This window comes from Gossypium hirsutum, chromosome D07, assembly GCF_007990345.1.
Source record: "Gossypium hirsutum isolate 1008001.06 chromosome D07, Gossypium_hirsutum_v2.1, whole genome shotgun sequence".
Classification (NCBI taxonomy): Eukaryota; Viridiplantae; Streptophyta; class Magnoliopsida; order Malvales; family Malvaceae; genus Gossypium; species Gossypium hirsutum.
In genome coordinates, this window is record NC_053443.1 from 17105855 (window position 1) to 17124457 (window position 18603).

The following is an 18603-nucleotide window of genomic DNA, read 5'->3' on the forward strand; positions in this document are numbered from 1 at the left end:
ACAGTTAGTTACACGGTTAGCGAACACGGGCGTGTGAAGTAGCCACACGGCCATGTTTTGAGCCACAGGGTCTGGGCTCTATCACACGGCCGTGTGACCCCTGTTTTGAAATTTTTCATATTTTTACTAAATCTTCTGATTTGTTTCTAATTGGTCCCCGATTATTTCTAAACTATTTTTAAGGCTTCGTAGACTCGATTTTAGACCCATGAGTGTATGTTTCACTTTAAATTACATGATAATATAAATTTTGACAATTAATTAGAAAATTTGATGCTATTTGATAATAAATGTTCTGCTTTGTATTGTAATACTCCGTAATCCTACTCCGGCAACGAAAACAGGTTAGAGGTGTTACAAAGTATCTGTAAGGATTGCTTCATTTTCCATATTGACTAAAGTTTATTTGACATGGCATGGTACTAAATCTTCCGACCAATAAGCTTCACAAGCACAGTCTTGGACGTCCGTTGTGCAATAAAATCATGAACCCGTTCAAAAAACTTAATCGAAGGTATCCCATCAACCACTTCCTTCATGGCATCACCTTCATTTAAGATGAAATTCTCATCCTTTTGCGACAAGCCAATATCGCCAAAGGTACCTAATAACCTGTCTTTCCATGACATAGTGGTTTTCTCACTTGAGCCAATTGACATCCCCGCTCCATCCACAATAGGATCACCAAAATCCAAAGGTTCATTCGACCTCTTCCCAATCTTCTTCATTGCTCGTGCTAAGGTTCCATCAACAGTCAACACCCCGTCAATCATTTTTCCTTAAAACTTTTATTATTAGTTTTACCCTTTTTAATTTTCTTGAATAATGATATGTTTCAACAATGGAAATAAAATTAATGGTTGCACTTCATTATAACCTCAATAATTATTTACTTGTAAGTCTTTTATATACCAAAATATAATATGAAAACAAATAATATCTTCAAAATAATATCTTAATTATCATGATAAAACTTTATTCTCTCAATCTATTTTAAATTTAATAATTCTTTTCCTATTTTGTTGGAGTGTTGAGATTTACTAAACATTCCAGACCAACAATAATTGAGAAAAATTGGAACCAAATTTTACCGACTTAATTAAATGATAATAACTCAATCCAATTATGTCACGTGACAGTGTTTCAAATTGGACCGCTTCAATGTAGTTGATGTTAACAAAACATTTACTTGTCATGATTAAGACAAGCAACTATCTGAACCTATTGACATGAATCATGACTTGTAAGTCAAAAACAACTTTATTTGTTTAAAGCTCCTAGATTTTAAGGGGAGAGAATGGTTGTGAGAATAAGAGTGAAGATGAGGTTTGAGATTTTGTGGTTACACTTCTAGTGCCATAAAATAGAATTCCCCAGTTTCAAGTTCACAGTTCAAATGCCATAAAATGTACTTTCCGAGCTTTGATACTTATGTCACTATTCTTAAGAAAAGATATATAGCTTATCGAATATTTTAAGAACAGATATCTTGCGGCAACCGTAAATCTAGAAGAGCCTGGCCTTGATCTTAAAAAAAATGATAAATTGCAGTTAAATCCTTATAAAACTATAAATTAATATAACGGTATTGAATTTTTACCCAAAAAAATTTATTTCAATTTTATTCCCTATAATGATTTTCTAACTTTGGCTTGCCTAGCGGATTTATATTGAAACCCCAAATGTTGAAAAAACACCCATAAAAGTGATTGTACCATAAAAGTTCCAAATTCCTTTTTCCATTTTTTTTTTTTGCATGTTTGTTTAATTTTTGCCCATCTTCTCTTTAAACAAATGTTAATAGATATAAAAGACAACTGATAATAAGCAATCATTGAAACAAAGTAAAGGTTGATAGTTGAAACTGAATTTCAATCGGGGAGAAAAACCAATTTGGCTAAAGTGAGTGAGAAATGGGAACATAGGAGGTGAGGTGAGGGAAAATTGGTCCTGCAGTTACCGAGCTCATGTACCATGTTAATACAATTATGATTGAAGTCAAGTCACATCCTGCACAAAAAAGGAAAAGAGAGGAGATAAGGTCCACTATACTACTAAAAATCAGTAAGGCAAAAAGGTAATATAATATCTCCACCTTATCCTATGTATATATCTTTTGTCATTTTCCCTATTCTTTTTTTATTAATCGAGAATTTACTTGGATGACAGGCATCCACAAAGTGAATCGAACTTAAGCATGCAGGTAGTCATGGAGATATTGAAACAGTTAAGTCGTGAATTGACCATCAATAATCAGTTTAATTCAGTGGTCAATCACCAGTTATACAATTACAGTAAAAGAATTAGAGTCCCTAATTAACAACCTTTGGAAACAAAACATGATAACATAAAAGCAAGTGGTTATAGGTATAAAACAGTTTTGTTAGTAAGCAAGCTTTCTAATTCTACCACTAAAAAGTTCCACATACCACACACCTTAAGAGTTTATAAAAGATTTAAAATTACAATTTATCATAAACTTCGAAAATAACATTATTAAAAAAAAAACAACAATGAACATGGACCATAAAAAAATAATATCACCATGACAAGGCCTACAATGGGTAGGCGAAAAAAAAAGCAGTACCTAAATTGAATATCTTTATAACAAAATAGGTAATTGCTTCGACAGAGTGGAAAATATTTCTCAAGAGAAACAAGAAAATGGAAAATAAAATATATCCCATTATTATGAATAAATTTGATTTACTTTGGATTACTCCGAATCATAATACCAAACTCAGATTTGTAACCATATAAAAACAAGTTCAATATAAAAAGAAATCAGTAATGATTGAGATTGAGATTGGGATTTCAGAGTTAGGCGAAAGTAGCGCAAATATGAAGAGAATCTTTAGATATAATAATAATAAGCCATAATAATAGGCTTGAAAAAGAATGGCAATCAACCATTACAAAGGGCAGCAGCTAATGCTAAATGCATCAGATGATCTACATGGACAAAATCAGGGCAACCAACCAAAGGGAATGGCAAAAATCACAACCTTCTCCCAACTATACTGTGTATACATAAATTCACTAATAATCAAAATCTTGTTTATGTACTGACAAATTACACAGGCAACTTGCCCCCATTTACGTTTTGATTGAAGATTGAACCAACCAACCAACCTCGATTTAAAGACGGAAAGTAGTAGCAAAAATCTCAGCGGATCGTAATTGTCATTTGCAGATGCACACTTTGATTACGTAAAAGGAAGTAGTCCTTCAAATTGACACTACCGAAAGAATTACATTTATCCAACAAATCAACAAGCAAAGGTCACAGATGCCATTTCAGTGCTAACTTGTTGCCTCACATTGTCATTTGCTTTTAGTTCATGTAGAGTGCCACTCTTTTGTGCAATGTCACCAAAGGGAGGTAAAATCTAAAATAGTCCCTAATTGTATATTTTAACAGGCTTCTCAAAGGTGTGCCGGTTCTGCAAAGAAGCGTGATTTTATTAGAGTCTACTATTCCGGGCATCGCCAAAGGCCAGTCATTTTCATGGACTTGGAAAAAGCAGATAGATTAATCGTAGCCTTAAAGAATATCTTTATCCTTAGGGTATGTTTCTTATCAACTGATTTCTGCTGAAACTTTGGGAATACTTTTAATAAAGGGTTATTACCTGATTAGCAGCATAAGCTCTTTTCGGAGCATTGTCAGAGTGCTCCAGCCCAAGATACTGCTCCCAAGCACCATAAACATCTCGTCTCTGAGTATATGTATAGTAAAACCAAAATTAGAGTAAAATCCTAATGAAACTTGGAAAATTTTTCAAATATCTATAAGCAAAACAATGTCCACACCTGAAAACGACTAGATACAATATCAGAATCTTGAAGGTACTCCGGCCGGCCAAGTGAGAGGAATGCAAACTTCCACTGAAAAAACAAATAGGATTCATATAAATAAAACGAAGAATACATAACTGAAAAGGAAAAACAACTAGTTAAAAAGAAATATTAACACAAGATACATCACCATCAGAGTTCCTAATATACATCAATTCAAATTTTATTTACCCAGCCAAAAAGAGGAGAGAGAAAAGGGGTTGAACACGTTAAGAATTAGGGTAAATCAGTGAGCACAAGTTCACTTAGGATTCAGGAAGTACAACAAACCTTAGCAAAGTCCTCATCAGGAACTTGCAGCTTCTTTTGTATTCGGACTTTTATTTCAGCCAAAGTCTCACCTTCATGAATCACCAAGAAAAAGGGCTCTCCAAAATTCAGAATTTGCTGTCAAAACAAGAGGCAAAAACATTGGTAAGGAAACATAATAGTGATAAAGTAGTAATCTTAGGCAAAGCAAAATGGCAACTGAAGATAAGATGATGTGAAAAAAATTTATTACCATCTGGTTCTGAGCAGTTTCTTTAGTGAAGTGGTAAACATGAATTAGGCGATCATTTGGACCAAGATTTTTCTCTTCTTCTGGAATCTGTAAGATTAAGAAACAAAGATCAAAACCAGCACCCTATAACTTAAAGAAAGCCATTATCCAAGAAATGATATTCAAAAAATCTAAACCAACGAAATACAAGAAAAAGAAAATGATTCCTTAGATCATAGCAGGAAGCATGAGTGCATGCATAAGAGATAGAGAGCAGGGTGGAGGAACTGACCTCTTCTGCCCGTAATGTCCAGTACTGGTCATTTATATTCTCAATCTTCTCACTAGGTGGGAAAATCTGCAGAAATGTGATGGAAACAAAATTTTGTGACGAAAGGGAAGAAAAGGGAACAATAGGTGAATAAACGAACCCCAAATTAGCAAGCCAGAAAGAGCAGAAAATACAAACCACATAAAGGAATATACAATTCAAGAAACTAACCCATGAAACAATCTTTTCAACAAGCAATATCAAGTTTTAAACAGATGACAACTGATGGCATTAGAAGATTATGAAAAATACGATATTAGGCAATACATCACCCATACATCCAGATCAAATTAAATAAACATGACTCATTCCCCATTTCCAGGGTAAACACTGATATGAGCAAAAAGTAACCATGATAACATGACATTCAAACCTTGTAGATCTTGTGATAGAAAACTTCAAGCAACCGCAGTTCTGCATCAGGATGAGACAACTCTACCTGTTTCCGAAAGATTATTCACAATTTTTACTCTATTATTTAAGAAATTATCAATAAAAAGTATACATGCCCTCAACATGATCATTTGACCCATCAAATGAAAGAAAACTTACCTTTGTCTTAAGATCATTAATCACATCGCCCACAGTGCTCTGTTTTGGAAGCCTAATTGTATGGATAACAACCTGGATCACAAAAAACCCAATTTTAGTGTACTACAACAGAACTTTTACATCATTCATCAAAACTCTTAAATATGATCCATATACTCACTTCATCCTTAGTAGCATGATGAAAGGCTACCTTCAAGGTTTTCAAACCTTGTAATTCTGGTAGAGGGATGTCTAAAACTTCATAGTATAAAATATCAGAAGTCTGTCAACAAACAAAATTGGTTAGCTTTTAGCCGTATCATCATTTGGCCTCTCAATATGCATTGCTAAGGGGATTTGATTATTACCTGATTGTAGTGGACCAGCATGTCAGACAAATGATCCACCCCACGATACTTAATAGGCTGAGGTTTGGGTTGCTGAGAGTAACAATTGTGAGATGTAAGCCTGATTTTTGACGGATCATTCAAACCAAGTTGCTGAGCTACTCTTTCAACAACATCATCATAGGTATAAAGCCTTGACCTAAACATTCAAAAGGAAGGAGTGTAAGGCCTTGATCATCAAATTGATATTTAAAATAGCAGAAAATACCAGTAAAAAAAGGTATGTCAATAGAAAAAAAGTACAGGAAGGCAACTTCAACTGAAATTTTGAACTTACATCTCAAGACAAAAATCATCTTCCTTGGGTTTCTCCAAAGACCGAAAGTGTACAATCTACCATAAAGAAATTTAAAAAAATGAAAATATTGCTTTAGCGAATGAAGCAAAAAAGCTTAATCAAGCTGGATATAACTGAAGGGTTGTATATTCCAAGAAATGACTGAAAGTGTACAATCTGCCATAAAGAAATGTCTTCACAAATAGGATAACAGCTTAATATGCCTTTGGACAGCATTCAAAAGTGAGCCAAAACAGTTTGAAGGCTATGTGAGTATATAGAGCTTTTACTGTATCATTAATAGACAAAAAATATAACCATACACCTTATACTTTTTCGGATAATGAAAAGACTCATAAATACATACAAATGAAAGGGCTGCACTCATCACTCATCCAAACAAGTAAAACCTCTAATAGCATTTTCTCTTGTATTTAGTTTCTGGGTGACAGTCCTGTTAAGTTTTATGTATAACGTAAGCAAACCGGAATTAATTATGCTGATAATTTTCTTTAAATAGAAAATGCAGAACAAAATGTGATTTTACTATTTTCATTCATCAAATGCATTTATTTTCAAAGAGTGGAAAGATTGAATTGTTTAAAATTAGGGAATTTAATAAAGAAATAGATGGTGCTTCTGGAACCAAACACTATTATTTATAATTGTAGATATCATGATCTTATCAACCAAACTCTGAGGCCCATTGAGACAATGAAAGTAATGCCAATGCTATTAAAAAAAGTTAACTTGTTTTCTGCTTTAATCTATTAGCAATGCTTACCAACATTAGCACATGCAACCACTAACCTAATATGCCAGATCAAAAACTGCTCATGGAATTAATGAGTGATACCAAAAAAGCAAATAGTATTCAGTTAATCAAACTACCACTGAGAGAACAAAGTGCTCAATATATTGCACATTAGCTCCTGAATATCATGAGTGAAAATCTACCTTTTATAGGTCTGAATATTCGTAGAAACTAATAACCCAGGCATCAGATTGGACTGAAAAGATGCAAGACTAATCTACCTACCACACATCATCCATCACAATCATACAAAAAGTAGCTATATGACCAGACAGGTCAACCCTCACGCTTGACATCCATCAAGACTTCAGATGAAAATGCAGTGAAAACAATAGAATAACTGCAAGAAGGTAGTATATATAAAGGATAAACAGAATGTACTTGGCGATTATGCACATATTCCAAAAATGAAGGAACATCTGGATAGCGGAATTGTTCAGTGCTTTCAACAGGAAGAGACTTTTGAAAGCAAACTATGTCACCATCCTCAAGCTGCAGTGGAAAATGATGGAATATCAAAACAGTTAAATAGGATCAAACCAAATAAGAATTGTCCCAAGGACCCAAAATGAGGTACAATGCATACCTGGCTAGCTCGGAATGTGATTTTCTTGTCAATGGGTTCACACATAACACTGGGCTCAAACTTAATTTCCTGTACATTAAAGCATACCCAAGTATTATTCCTCATTAGATTTTCAAAATTTATGCAAACGCTTGGACAAAAGAACCAGATGGACATTATATCCATTTCACTGTCAAACACAAAAATATACAGGAACTATTAACCAAGTTATTTATCAACTGTTCAAGTGAAAATAACTTAGAAAATGCCTGAATAGTTCCAACTAAACCACCATAGAGGAAGAAAAAAAAAATGTCTTCTCTAGAACTATGCATTAGTTTCAATTACCATCTCCTCAAACGCAAGAAAAAAAGAGAGAAATGACAGGAAAGAGTTAAAAGAGAACTAAAAATTGCACCGCTGTAGAAAGAATAATTGGAAGCAAACCTCGTAAAGGTTGATCTCTTCATCAGGAGCATATCCTGCCATTTTGTTTAATTTTGATAAAATTTCAATCGGCTTGCCAGTGCTTTTCACAAACAGCCTTCCAACAAAGCTGATGCAACAGAAAGATAATCTCTTATAAGATTTCACATAATTCCCCGAAGATAAGGGGAAACACGCAACATGAGACAACTTACCGAAGCTCTTCTTTCTCAGGATTATAGTGCTTAAAGAAAAGTAAAATATCCTCCTTTGTCTTATCCGGTGGAGCAATTGGGCGTAAATCCTGGAAAGTAATGTTTAAGTCATGAAAAGAATACAAGCTGACCACAAAATTACCAAGGGGAAGAGGGAAAAACTGGATGAAACACTCACTTTTAAATGATTCATATACATAGGATTTGCCTAAAGAATTTAGCAAAAGGAGACAGTTACAAATCCAACTTTTATTTAAAGGGCGGATAAGTAATTCTGTGCTGGACATGAGTGAAGCTTAAAACCTCATGGTCTGATTCCTACTTATTCCTTTTATATTGGAGGTTTCTGAAGCTTTGACCCATGGTCACTACTCGCTAGAACTAAGAGTTCAGCACTCTACCAAAAAACAACAAGGCCATTGGAAAATGCCTAACTTCTATGGTGACAACAGACAGCCTTTTGCACTTGGAAGCTTTTAGAATCCCAACTAAGGCCTATCCTTCAGGATCTCTCCTAGTTCTCATTTTTAAATGATTCACAGACATAGGATTTGCCTAAAGAATTTAGCAAAAAGGAGACAGTTACAAATCCAACTTTTAATTGAAGGGCAGATAAGTAATTCTGCGGTGGACATGAGTGAAACTTAAAACCTCAAGGTCTGATTCCTACTTATTCCTTTATATTGGAGGTTTCTGAAGCTTTGACCCATGGTCACTACTCGCTAGAACTAAGAGTTCAGCACTCTACCAAAAAACAACAAGGCCATTGGAAAATGCCTAACTTCTATGGTGACAACAGACAGCCTTTTGCACTTGGAAGCTTTTAGAATCCCAACTAAGGCCTATCCTTCAGGATCTCTCCTAGTTCTCATTTTTAAATGATTCACAGACATAGGATTTGCCTAAAGAATTTAGCAAAAAGGAGACAGTTACAAATCCAACTTTTAATTGAAGGGCAGATAAGTTATTCTGCGGTGGACATGAGTGAAACTTAAAACCTCATGGTCTGATTCCTACTTATTCCTTTTATATTGGAGGTTTCTGAAGCTTTGACCCTTGGTCACTACTCGCTAGAACTAAGAGTTCAGCACTCCCAAAAAACAATAAGGCTATTGGCAAATGCCTAACTTCTATGGTGACAACAGACAGCCTTTTGCACTTGGAAGTTTTAGAATCCCAACTGAGGCCTATCCTTCAGGACTACTCCTAATTCTAATTTTGGATTGGAGAAGATCCTGAATGAGATAAAAGAACATAACTAGACAGAAAATTTAAGAGATGGAAAGCCAAATTACCAGTCCAAGCTCAACCTCCAAGAACAACCTCAATTCTGCATTGTGAACTTTATTTGATACCTCCCGCAGTGTTCCAACCTACAGTGAGGAGATTCAAAGTTGGGCAGAGTTAGATCCTTGACAAACAAAAAAGGAAATTTCAGCAAATTTCTATGTTGTCCAGGTTTTTTCTGTATTTTTTTAAGAATAAAAACATGTATAAATATATACTCATTCAACAGGAGAGGCATGCAACAATATTCATGCAAAGGTTGTAGAACCAAAAGGACCTTAACTATGCTGAAAAAAAACAGAAGCTAAAACTAGACACAATTACTCCTGAAACAAGGTTTTAGAACCAAAACAGTATAAGTGGCGCTTAGGAATATTACAGATTGTGTTTCCTCCAAAGGTGTCAATGGTCGGTTTGGACGGTATGTATGATTTTGACGCTTGGCCCACAACCAGAAACGCTGAAATTGCACTGGTATGCCAAACTCTTTAGCAATCTCTTCCTGCGTGCACCAACAAGTGAAATCATGAACACAGGAGATAACTATTACCATAAGTGCCAAGTAAAAGGCAAGAAGAAATCTTTTTTTTTCCTTTTCTCTGTTTACCATACCTTAAACACATTGAAAGTTATCTGCTTCTGAATTCGAAAACTCCTGACTTTATCATGATCCACAAGATCAAAATATATATCCTTCCCAATTTGCCCTGCAAGATCATCATCTCGTGCAACCTGGACAATCATATAGCTTTAAGAAAGTACTCTCAATAATGCTCCATCCAGCCACTAAAATAATGACTCAAACAACAACCTTTATAATAGTGTAAAGGTGTGCCTCTGCCTTCTCTTTTTTCTTATGCTCCTTCTCTTCTTGTTCTTTCTTCAACCTCTCCTAGAAACATCATAAAAAACATTGCACATTAGATTGTGAGAAAGGGAAGATCTGAAATGATCAAATTGAGAAACAACTCCTAAAATCAGCTGGGTAAGAACTCACCTGTAATTGCTCTAGATAAAGCAACCCAGGAGACAATCATATGAAATTTCAATGGTTTCTTCAAGCCAAGCTTGAGACTACTAAATATGCTGAACTATCCTAGTTGGAGCCATAAACAACCCGAACTCAAACCCAGCTAGGGACTCATTTTTAGCTCTAATATGTTAACAACAGAATCTTACCCTAAGATGTTCGGCAATATCCTTCTCATCCACATTACATATTATCTTGTCTTTGTCACTTTCACGTATATACACCAGCATGTATGCATTTGAGTATTTGGTAAATTTAAAAGGAGTATTATTGAATCCTGGATTTGTCTGTGGTAACTGGCACATTAGAAGAAAGAAACTTTGTTAAATCATAACCCTGAAGATACATATAATTAAAAGAAAAAAAGCTAAAACAAAAAGTTCATAAACAGTGCGTAAAACATACTAAGATAGTACCTCTTCTTCACCACCATACTGCTCCTCCAATGCCCTTTTCATATCTTCTTTCGTTACTCTTTCATCATCAAATTTATACCTGAAAAGCAATACAAAAGAAGTATCACCTGCAAGTCTCCGAAGCGCATAGCTGGCATATGTATGCTGTAAATAAAGTACCTTAAATACAATCAGCATATGTTAGTTTAATAGTTGTGCAGCAGACTAAGCATTTAGTAATCAATTCCTTTTCTTCTTTCATTTTCTCTTCTTTTTTTTTCTTTTTTTTTTTTTTTTTTTGCATAGGATTGAATGCATTAATATGATCCATACCATTGATCAGAAAGAGTCGGCCTGATAAATGCATAATAATGTCCACCATGCACCCCACCACTGTGAACGAGGACACTGTAACCAAACTCAAAGATTTAAGCAGCAGCTGTTATTATAAGCATTAAAGAAACATAAAGTAGCATGTGCTGTCACTAAATTTCTGCACAAGCACAATCAACTTGAGAACAGTTACCATCTTTCATAGTATCATTACAGAACCCCGGTACATGGTTTCTAAACTTAATGTTATTATAAGCAGTGAAGAAACATAAAGTAGTATGTGCAATCCATGAAATCTGAGCACCAGCACAATCAACTGATATGCGTAAACAATCTTTCTACACATTATTAGAGAAACCAAGTACGTGATTCATTTCTCAACTTCTGTTTGTTTTTGCTCACCATCTTAAAGTAGGCAATTGTTGAGGACAGTTGAGGGGAATGTAACACAGAATCAGCATTCTCTAGCCTCTCTACATCAGGAAGGTAAAGATGCCTCAACTGAAAATTCAAAAATTTTAGGACAAATTCTTTATCCAATTATACCATCTTCTTTGGAATAGGGTCTTCACAAAGAAGACTATTCTAAGTCCAACATCTCCTTCATAGTTCATAAGTCAGTAGAAAAGTAATTATCAACCCTAAACCTTAGAATTTTGATGTCCACAGGAATATTAGTAATTATCTTCCATGCTGGATAGGACGTTAAGTCAAAGTCAATTGGGTCCCATCTTTAATATATTTCAGGTACAGTGCTTTTCCTTTATACATTAGTTTGGGTATCATTACTTAGCCTAACCACTTACCAAACCCTAATCCTAGTAGACAAATAAGTATTTGCCCATCTATATCTCTTTGTATTGACCAAACTTGGTAGAGTGGATTTAATCAAGGATATGAATTATTTTTTTCTTTTGAGAATGTTGTTATTCAGTAATAGCACTACATGTTCTTTTCTCTTGCTAGTTGCTACGGTGTTTATGAGGTTTCAGACCACCTTCCACATAATGTTGTCAAGGGCACCAAGCGCACTCAAGGCGCTAGGACCTTTATATAGCCTGAGGCACAAGGCGCAAAAAAAAGCGCTCACCCGAGTAAACCGAGGCGCAAAAAAAGCGCTAGCCCGAGTAAACCGAGGCCCAAGCATATAAATATACATGTAAAATGTATATGAAAACATATGTAACTAATACATATAATTAATAAGTACTAATTAATTAGTAAAAGAAAGATAAATTTCAATATAGTTCAATTTATAAATTCAAAACATTGTTCAATAGTTTAAGTTTGATGATTTACTTAATGTATTGTAAAATAAAACACCATAAGAGCAAAATTATATATCATCATCAGAAACTAGCTCTAAATTTCCTTCATCTTCTCTTAAGAAGTTTTAACCTTTAAGAGTTAACTAGATTTTATATAATAAAATTAGATCAATAATTAATTAAAAAATCATTTATTATATTTTATTATATTTTTCTTTTAAAAGCAAAAATAATATATATAAATAGGAGAATAGAATGGCTCTTTAGTGAGGCGCGCTTTTTTTGCGCCTAGCTTTGCAACAACGGCGCCCAAAAGCACACCAGGCACTCGCCTGATTGAAGTCGCCTCGCCTTGAGGTGGCTGAGGCGGTAATGGCATTTGCGCTGCGCCTAGGCGCACCTTGACATCACTGCTTCCACACACGACCCTCTTTGAGATAAAAAAAAATCCCAACTAAACTAACCCTAATTGATTTACGCCCGAAAATATCTATTTCCACCAAAAAGACTTCACAAAAAAATACAAATATACAATTTTTGTTACAATGAAGCCTGTACCAGATCCTGAACAATAAAAAGCCTTACCATAAAACCATTAATGAATTACTACTAATGATACAAGTTCAGAAAAATATATATCAAAGATATCAAAGAAGTTATAAAACATCTAGAAAGTATTTCCACCATGAAAATGACTAAATACTTTTTTTTCAAGTCAAAAGAAAATGTGAAGGTATAAAATTTGGATATCCTTCAACTTTCCATCAAAAGCAGCTTATTCTAGCTACTGGTTACCAAAAGATGGAAATGGAAGAACACAGCTGAGACAGGATTAATGCTTAATGTTATAGGTACCTGTGAAGCGTATAAAGATTGCGGACTCTCCTATCAGCATCTGGTGATAAGTATTTTCCACCATCTCGGTCAAGGTCAAGTTGCAAAGGGAACTCATAGCGATCATTAATCTACATAACAAATGGAAATATTAATTTTACCATTATAATCCAGGATAAAAACACATTTAACAACTGTTAGCACAACTCAATAAAAGCATGCAAATAAAGAACTAATATCTGTCAGATGACAGAACTTGCAGCAATTCCTCACTGAGATAAGGAATGTCAATTTATGCTGAAGACATCAAACAGGGGTAATGGTGCCTCTTTTAAGTTTTTGTTACTAAAAGCATCCACGGTGTGTGTGTCACATAAGGATTTCTGTTCTCTAAACAAAATGAAGAGAGGCTGGAAAGGCTACGAAGTTAGTTTTAAGTTTTAATGCAAAACTTCATCAAAACCACACAACAAATTAGCATCGCAATACAACTGCTATTAATAAGATGTAGAAAACTAGTAATTGTATTCTGCCAGGTGAGTTGGTTTGAACCCCACGCTTCCAAACCAAAAAAAAGACTCAAATATTTTACTAGCACAGAACATGCCAACCGGTCATTCACAGAAGGGGAGGGGGAACCACTACAGGTGAGAACCAACACCCCCCAAGCTTCGATTCTTTTACTTGGTCTGGGGACTGGTCCCCTATGTAGCTTTAACCCTTCATTTTTCTTGAAGTGCATGTGTCCGACACATGGATATGATGATACGACCTCTAAATACGTGGAAAGGCACAGAAATATCTGACCATACTCGTGCCAGGAACATACTGTATCTGACACTCACACCCAAGTCCGACTAACAAAGCCAGTCAAAGGGAGCATAGCACGCCCCTTGCCAGGCACCATTCCCAGACCTAGCTAGCACCTAGCAGCACACCGTTAGAGCTCATTACATCTGCTATTTTTTGCAACAGTTGTTTGCATGTATTACGAGTTCAACAAGAACATATAACTATTTTTTTCTCTACTTCTGCAAAAAGGAAATTTATCATCATGTATTATTATGCACTAACAGTGAAGCCCCTGGACTGCACATGCACCATTGGCTATGAAGAACCACGCAGAATTAAGATGTTATAACTGCTGACCTTGACCATAGTGTCCCGCATAAAATCATATTCAAATCGCTTAAGCTGAAGCTGAAGGACCGGAGGGAAGTCAATAAACAAGACACCCTTCTTAGCATCCTGCAATAACATCATCCAAAATGCAATTATTTAAACAGGAAAAGATATTACACAGAATCAGATAAAATGCACTGAACAAAGGATAAAACAATTAAAAGAAAAATGAACGCTTGTATCAAGAGAGAACTTCAAAAGCTACCCTGTTTCAGAAATCGCAAAAGATGGCATTTTGTTACTACCATAGCAAAAATAGCCACATTTTGTACACACTGGCCAAAATAGTGGCTCTTATGCAGCTTTGAACCACTGAACAATGATCTAACTAAAGGCAAATTTGCTAGTAATCAAATAACTTATGATGTATGCACAGATCATCCTATCAGTATTGTCTTAGAAGCATGAAATTAATTGATGAAATCCTACATCTACTTTAATCAACCGCATCAAAAGCATCATCTAGAATCTAGCATTTTGCAAAATATATAGAAGCTTACCTGCAAGCCATATTGTTCGGCATGATATTTATTATCACCTTCAAGGCGCTCAACCTCTACATACTTGTCAAAAGAAGCGTATACATCATGACAGCCTTTAACATCAAGCTGAAGATCTGGTATAGGCAAAAAGTAAATTAGCATCACATGGAGAACAGGACATAAATTCCAACCAGTTATTTCAGAAAAAAAAAAAAGATACCATAAAATGACTCCTTCCTTGTAGATTTATAATCCACATTAATGCACTCAATGTAATTCATATGGTGCCCCTCAAACAACTGCTGTATGGTGCCTTCCACAACAGTTCCCTGGTGGCATAACAGAAGCAAACAAAATTTACTTCAATTTCACATTAGAATAAACTCATGGTTAAAGATCATTGAAGCTTTTTACCTTCATTTTATCTTCAAGTTTTTCACACAGAACTCTATTAAGTTCTTGAACATCGTGCTGCATGAAAGAATCATGTGTGTCCCATCCAAAAGATTTGGTCAGCTCTTTTGTTGCAACACTGCTGTCACTGTACTGGAGTTTGTAAAATAAACTCTGCAGAGCAAGAGGGATGCTTCCTGATGGCATATCATTCTCAGTTGTAGGCATATGATACACTGCCTGAAATATAACATCAGAAGCATTAGCAAAAGTGATCCATCAACACATCAGTTCAACAAGATATGGAGCATCGGTACTTACCTTCCTGAAGTAAGGAATGTGATACAGAGTTTGAAGCAGAGAATTCATGTAACATGTTGCTCCTTGATTTTTAAGTCCAACATAACCAGTTTCCTTCTTTGAGTCATATGTCCAGTAATCAACAATCCTGCGGACAACCACCTCTGCTTCAACAATCAAAGTGTCATTCACAAGATACCCTCTGCAAGGATCATATAACTCGCCGAGGGGCATAAAGGATGTAAAACCCCAATCACTTTCTCGTGCATTGAACTGGTGCTGTGTGTCTGTAAAAATCCAAGTCAGGTGCAAATTTAATAAGCTTATCATTATTCTCTCCAATGGTATGACCAAATTCACATCAAGTTACAGAAAGATACTAGAGAAACTAAGACATGAACATGGTACTAAAAGCTACACTAGCGCACAACCTATAGATTCAAGAGGGGGGGGAATGGAACTGAATATTAGTCAGATGCTATACATGCAAGGAGAGCAATATGGTCACAAGGAAAAAGGGGATTGTACCAAAGAACAAGGACAAAAAATCTTAAAATCAGCCAAGTTTAGTCATGTCTTTCAATCATCAGAAATGACAATGATATCAAGAACTCCATATTGAAAAAAAGGGAATCATAAAGGCCAGATTTTCTTTTTAACCTAATCAGTAATCAGAGATAACCTGCCTTTCATTGCATCAAATCTACATTAGACTGTTTACAATAACTCCTAAATGATGAAACAACATAACAAATAAGGATGTTCTAGAGCTGGTATTGATCATAGCAAAACAAAACTGATTCAATGAAATCCAGAAACAAACTAATTTGATGTTATAATACCAACGGAAGATAATACTGAAACAGTGTACAGATAATCTACTTAAAGGGTAATACCTTTTCTGATAGAATATTTATTATGAATTTGATTAACTACTGCCAAACTGAACTGGGCATATCTACTCCACCCATAGGGTAAGCTTGCTGAGTCAGCAACATCCAAATACATAGACAAATGATCCACATTGTTTCCCTTTGGAAATAGCAGTATTCGCCTAAGCAATTCAAACCAGAAGTATCAAATCATCAATTATCATCGCCAAAAAAATATAATGAAAGAAAGAACAGTAGCAATATCAACAAGGGAAAGAGATATACCATTTATAACCACCGACAACGAAGACTTCAGAATAATGCTTCTTAGCGTTTAACCTAGAGAAGTTTTCAATCCTCCAAGTGAATCTTGATGAAGGAGGATCCTCAACTGGTTGATTTTCCACAGTATTTGCAGCTTCGGGTTGCGCTACAACTAACAATTAAGATATAAATCACAAAGATCATAATCAAATTAAACCCTCTTTTCAGTCTACCCAAAAAAAAAGTAGAAAATTTCGGAACTTGCATTGATGTAAGCGAATCAAAGAAGTAAATTTCTCAAAACAACAAAAAAGTACCTTCCATGGGCTGGTGATTGTCGGTCAAATCAGACTGTGGGACGAGCATTTCCTCATCTTCTTGTTGCTAAAAAATCAAGGAAAAATTCAAAAAAGAAGTTATTAAATCAGAAGAATCAGATCCATCAAGAAACCAAATTGGACAAAGAAAAACCCTAAAAAACTCCAAAAAAAAATCAATTAATCAAAAAAATCATAAAAAAGGAGTAAAAATAGAGAGAAAGAGAGAGAGAGTACATCGATGGGGGCAGGGGCCATAACAGTCATAGCTATGAAATTGAGAGGTAAACAAGCTTACGAAAACAAGAGGAACGAGAAAGGGGAAACTAGGAGAAAGATTTTTTCTCTATTTTTTGGGTTGATTTTATTTGGTGATTTTATTACAGTGAAGAGAAGCGAGGAGAAAGCAAGGTCTTTCGATGGTCTTTATTTGGGAAATGGGTAATTTCGGAATTTCATTCATTTTCTGTACTTCCTTTTTGTTCTTGGGAGATGGCTAATTGGATACGGTCAAACACATATACTTTACCTTTACCACCATTCGAATACGATGTATGATAATTCAATAATAAAAATAAAAATTAGAAAATAAAAACTGAACTTCGGGCAAAATATAATTAAAAGCCTTTTTTTTTTAAATTTACCGAAATAGACCCGGTAAATAATTATTTATCTGAATGGGTCATTTTCTCCGAAAATGCGTCCACGTCAGCACGATGTCAGTGTACGTGACAGGAAAACGCGTCCTCAAGGGCGCGCTTTGTCCACATGGACAGAAAGCGCTGACGTGGACGCGTTTTGTTGCCACGTCAGCGCGTCCTAGAGGATGCGTTTTCCCGTGCGTGAACAGTGCCAACGGTCATATTTTTAACCTTTGGCCCCCTAACGGTAAAAAAAATTATAAAAACCCTCCACCCCTTTATTTTTTTTCACAAATTAATCCTTTCTCAATTATTTTCTCAATTTCCTCTCAATTTCCTCTCAAATTGCTCTCAATTTCCTTCCAAATTTCTCTCAAATCCATATTTAATCTCAATTTGCTCTCAATTTCCTCTTAAATTTCTCTTAAATCCCTATTTTTAGTTAATTTAAAAAAATTAATTTTTTTTTAAATCGTAAAAACTTGTACGAATTTAGCAATGGCCGGAGAATTGATTCGTCTTGATAACAAGCACATATCCGTCAAACAAATGAAAATAGTAAGTGTTAAATTTATTTTTTAAATATTATTTAAGATTTTTTTTATGCATTTTTAAATAATTATTAATTTATTATTTGTTATAAAAGTCTGTAGATCGGATATTGGAATGCTATATTCGAAACATGCATGGTCCTCCATCATCGTTGGTAGAGAATTACCTACGGGAAGCGGGTTTTTGGCACGTGGCGACAGTAGGCCGAGGATGCAAGTTGGACCCGAAACTTATCAATGCGTTGGTTGAGAGGTGGAGACCCGAGACGCACACATTACATCTTCCATGTGGAGAGTGCACTATCACTTTAGAAGATGTCAATCTGCAATTAGGATTGTCAGTGGATGGGTAGCCAGTCACCGGGTCTGTTCAATCTAGCAATTGGGGAGCGGTGTGCTACGAGCTTTTGGGCGCTATTCCAGAGAAAATTAAAGGAGGTCGGATCGAGATAGGCTAGTTACGAGACACATTCCCGGATCCGGATGATGATTCAACCGAAGTAGAAAGAATCTGATATGCTCGAGCATACATTCTTCAGATAATTTGAG

The 18603-nt window shown here is 35.2% G+C and overlaps 1 protein-coding gene across 2 annotated transcripts; it reads right to left on the minus strand.

Annotated features, from left to right (window-relative positions):
• Positions 1-1807: 1807 nt before the first annotated feature.
• On the minus strand, positions 1808-17355 carry LOC107941977 (ubiquitin C-terminal hydrolase 13). Of its 2 annotated transcripts, none has more exons than XM_016875612.2 (32): positions 17100-17355; positions 16863-16929; positions 16567-16717; positions 16306-16463; positions 15431-15696; positions 15131-15349; positions 14937-15045; positions 14735-14850; positions 14202-14300; positions 13074-13183; positions 10951-11025; positions 10639-10717; positions 10372-10518; positions 10004-10084; positions 9805-9924; positions 9572-9694; positions 9201-9278; positions 7906-7994; positions 7712-7820; positions 7286-7354; positions 7081-7191; positions 5886-5941; positions 5570-5747; positions 5383-5484; positions 5223-5294; positions 5044-5109; positions 4632-4697; positions 4361-4447; positions 4129-4245; positions 3814-3888; positions 3633-3719; positions 1808-2010 (listed from the first exon to the last, which is right to left on the minus strand). In XM_016875612.2, the coding sequence occupies exons 1-32, from the start codon at positions 17127-17129 to the stop codon at positions 1999-2001; spliced, it is 3324 nt and encodes a 1107-aa protein (XP_016731101.1). In that variant the 5' UTR covers positions 17130-17355; the 3' UTR covers positions 1808-1998. The 2 variants fall into 2 exon arrangements, with proteins under 2 accessions (XP_016731101.1, XP_016731100.1); XM_016875611.2 differs by lacking the exon at positions 1808-2010 and adding an exon at positions 2832-3443.
• Between the last annotated feature and the right edge of the window lie 1248 nt (positions 17356-18603).

Coding starts and splice junctions, on each gene's coding strand:
- LOC107941977 (XM_016875611.2), bottom strand. CDS start 17,129: ATGACTGTTATGGCCCCTGCCCCCATCGAT. Junction 7,355..7,711: donor AAGAGATCAACCTTTACGAG/GTTTGCTTCCAA, acceptor TTTAATGTACAG/GAAATTAAGTTTGAGCCCAG. Junction 4,698..5,043: donor TCTATCACAAGATCTACAAG/GTTTGAATGTCA, acceptor ACATTTCTGCAG/ATTTTCCCACCTAGTGAGAA.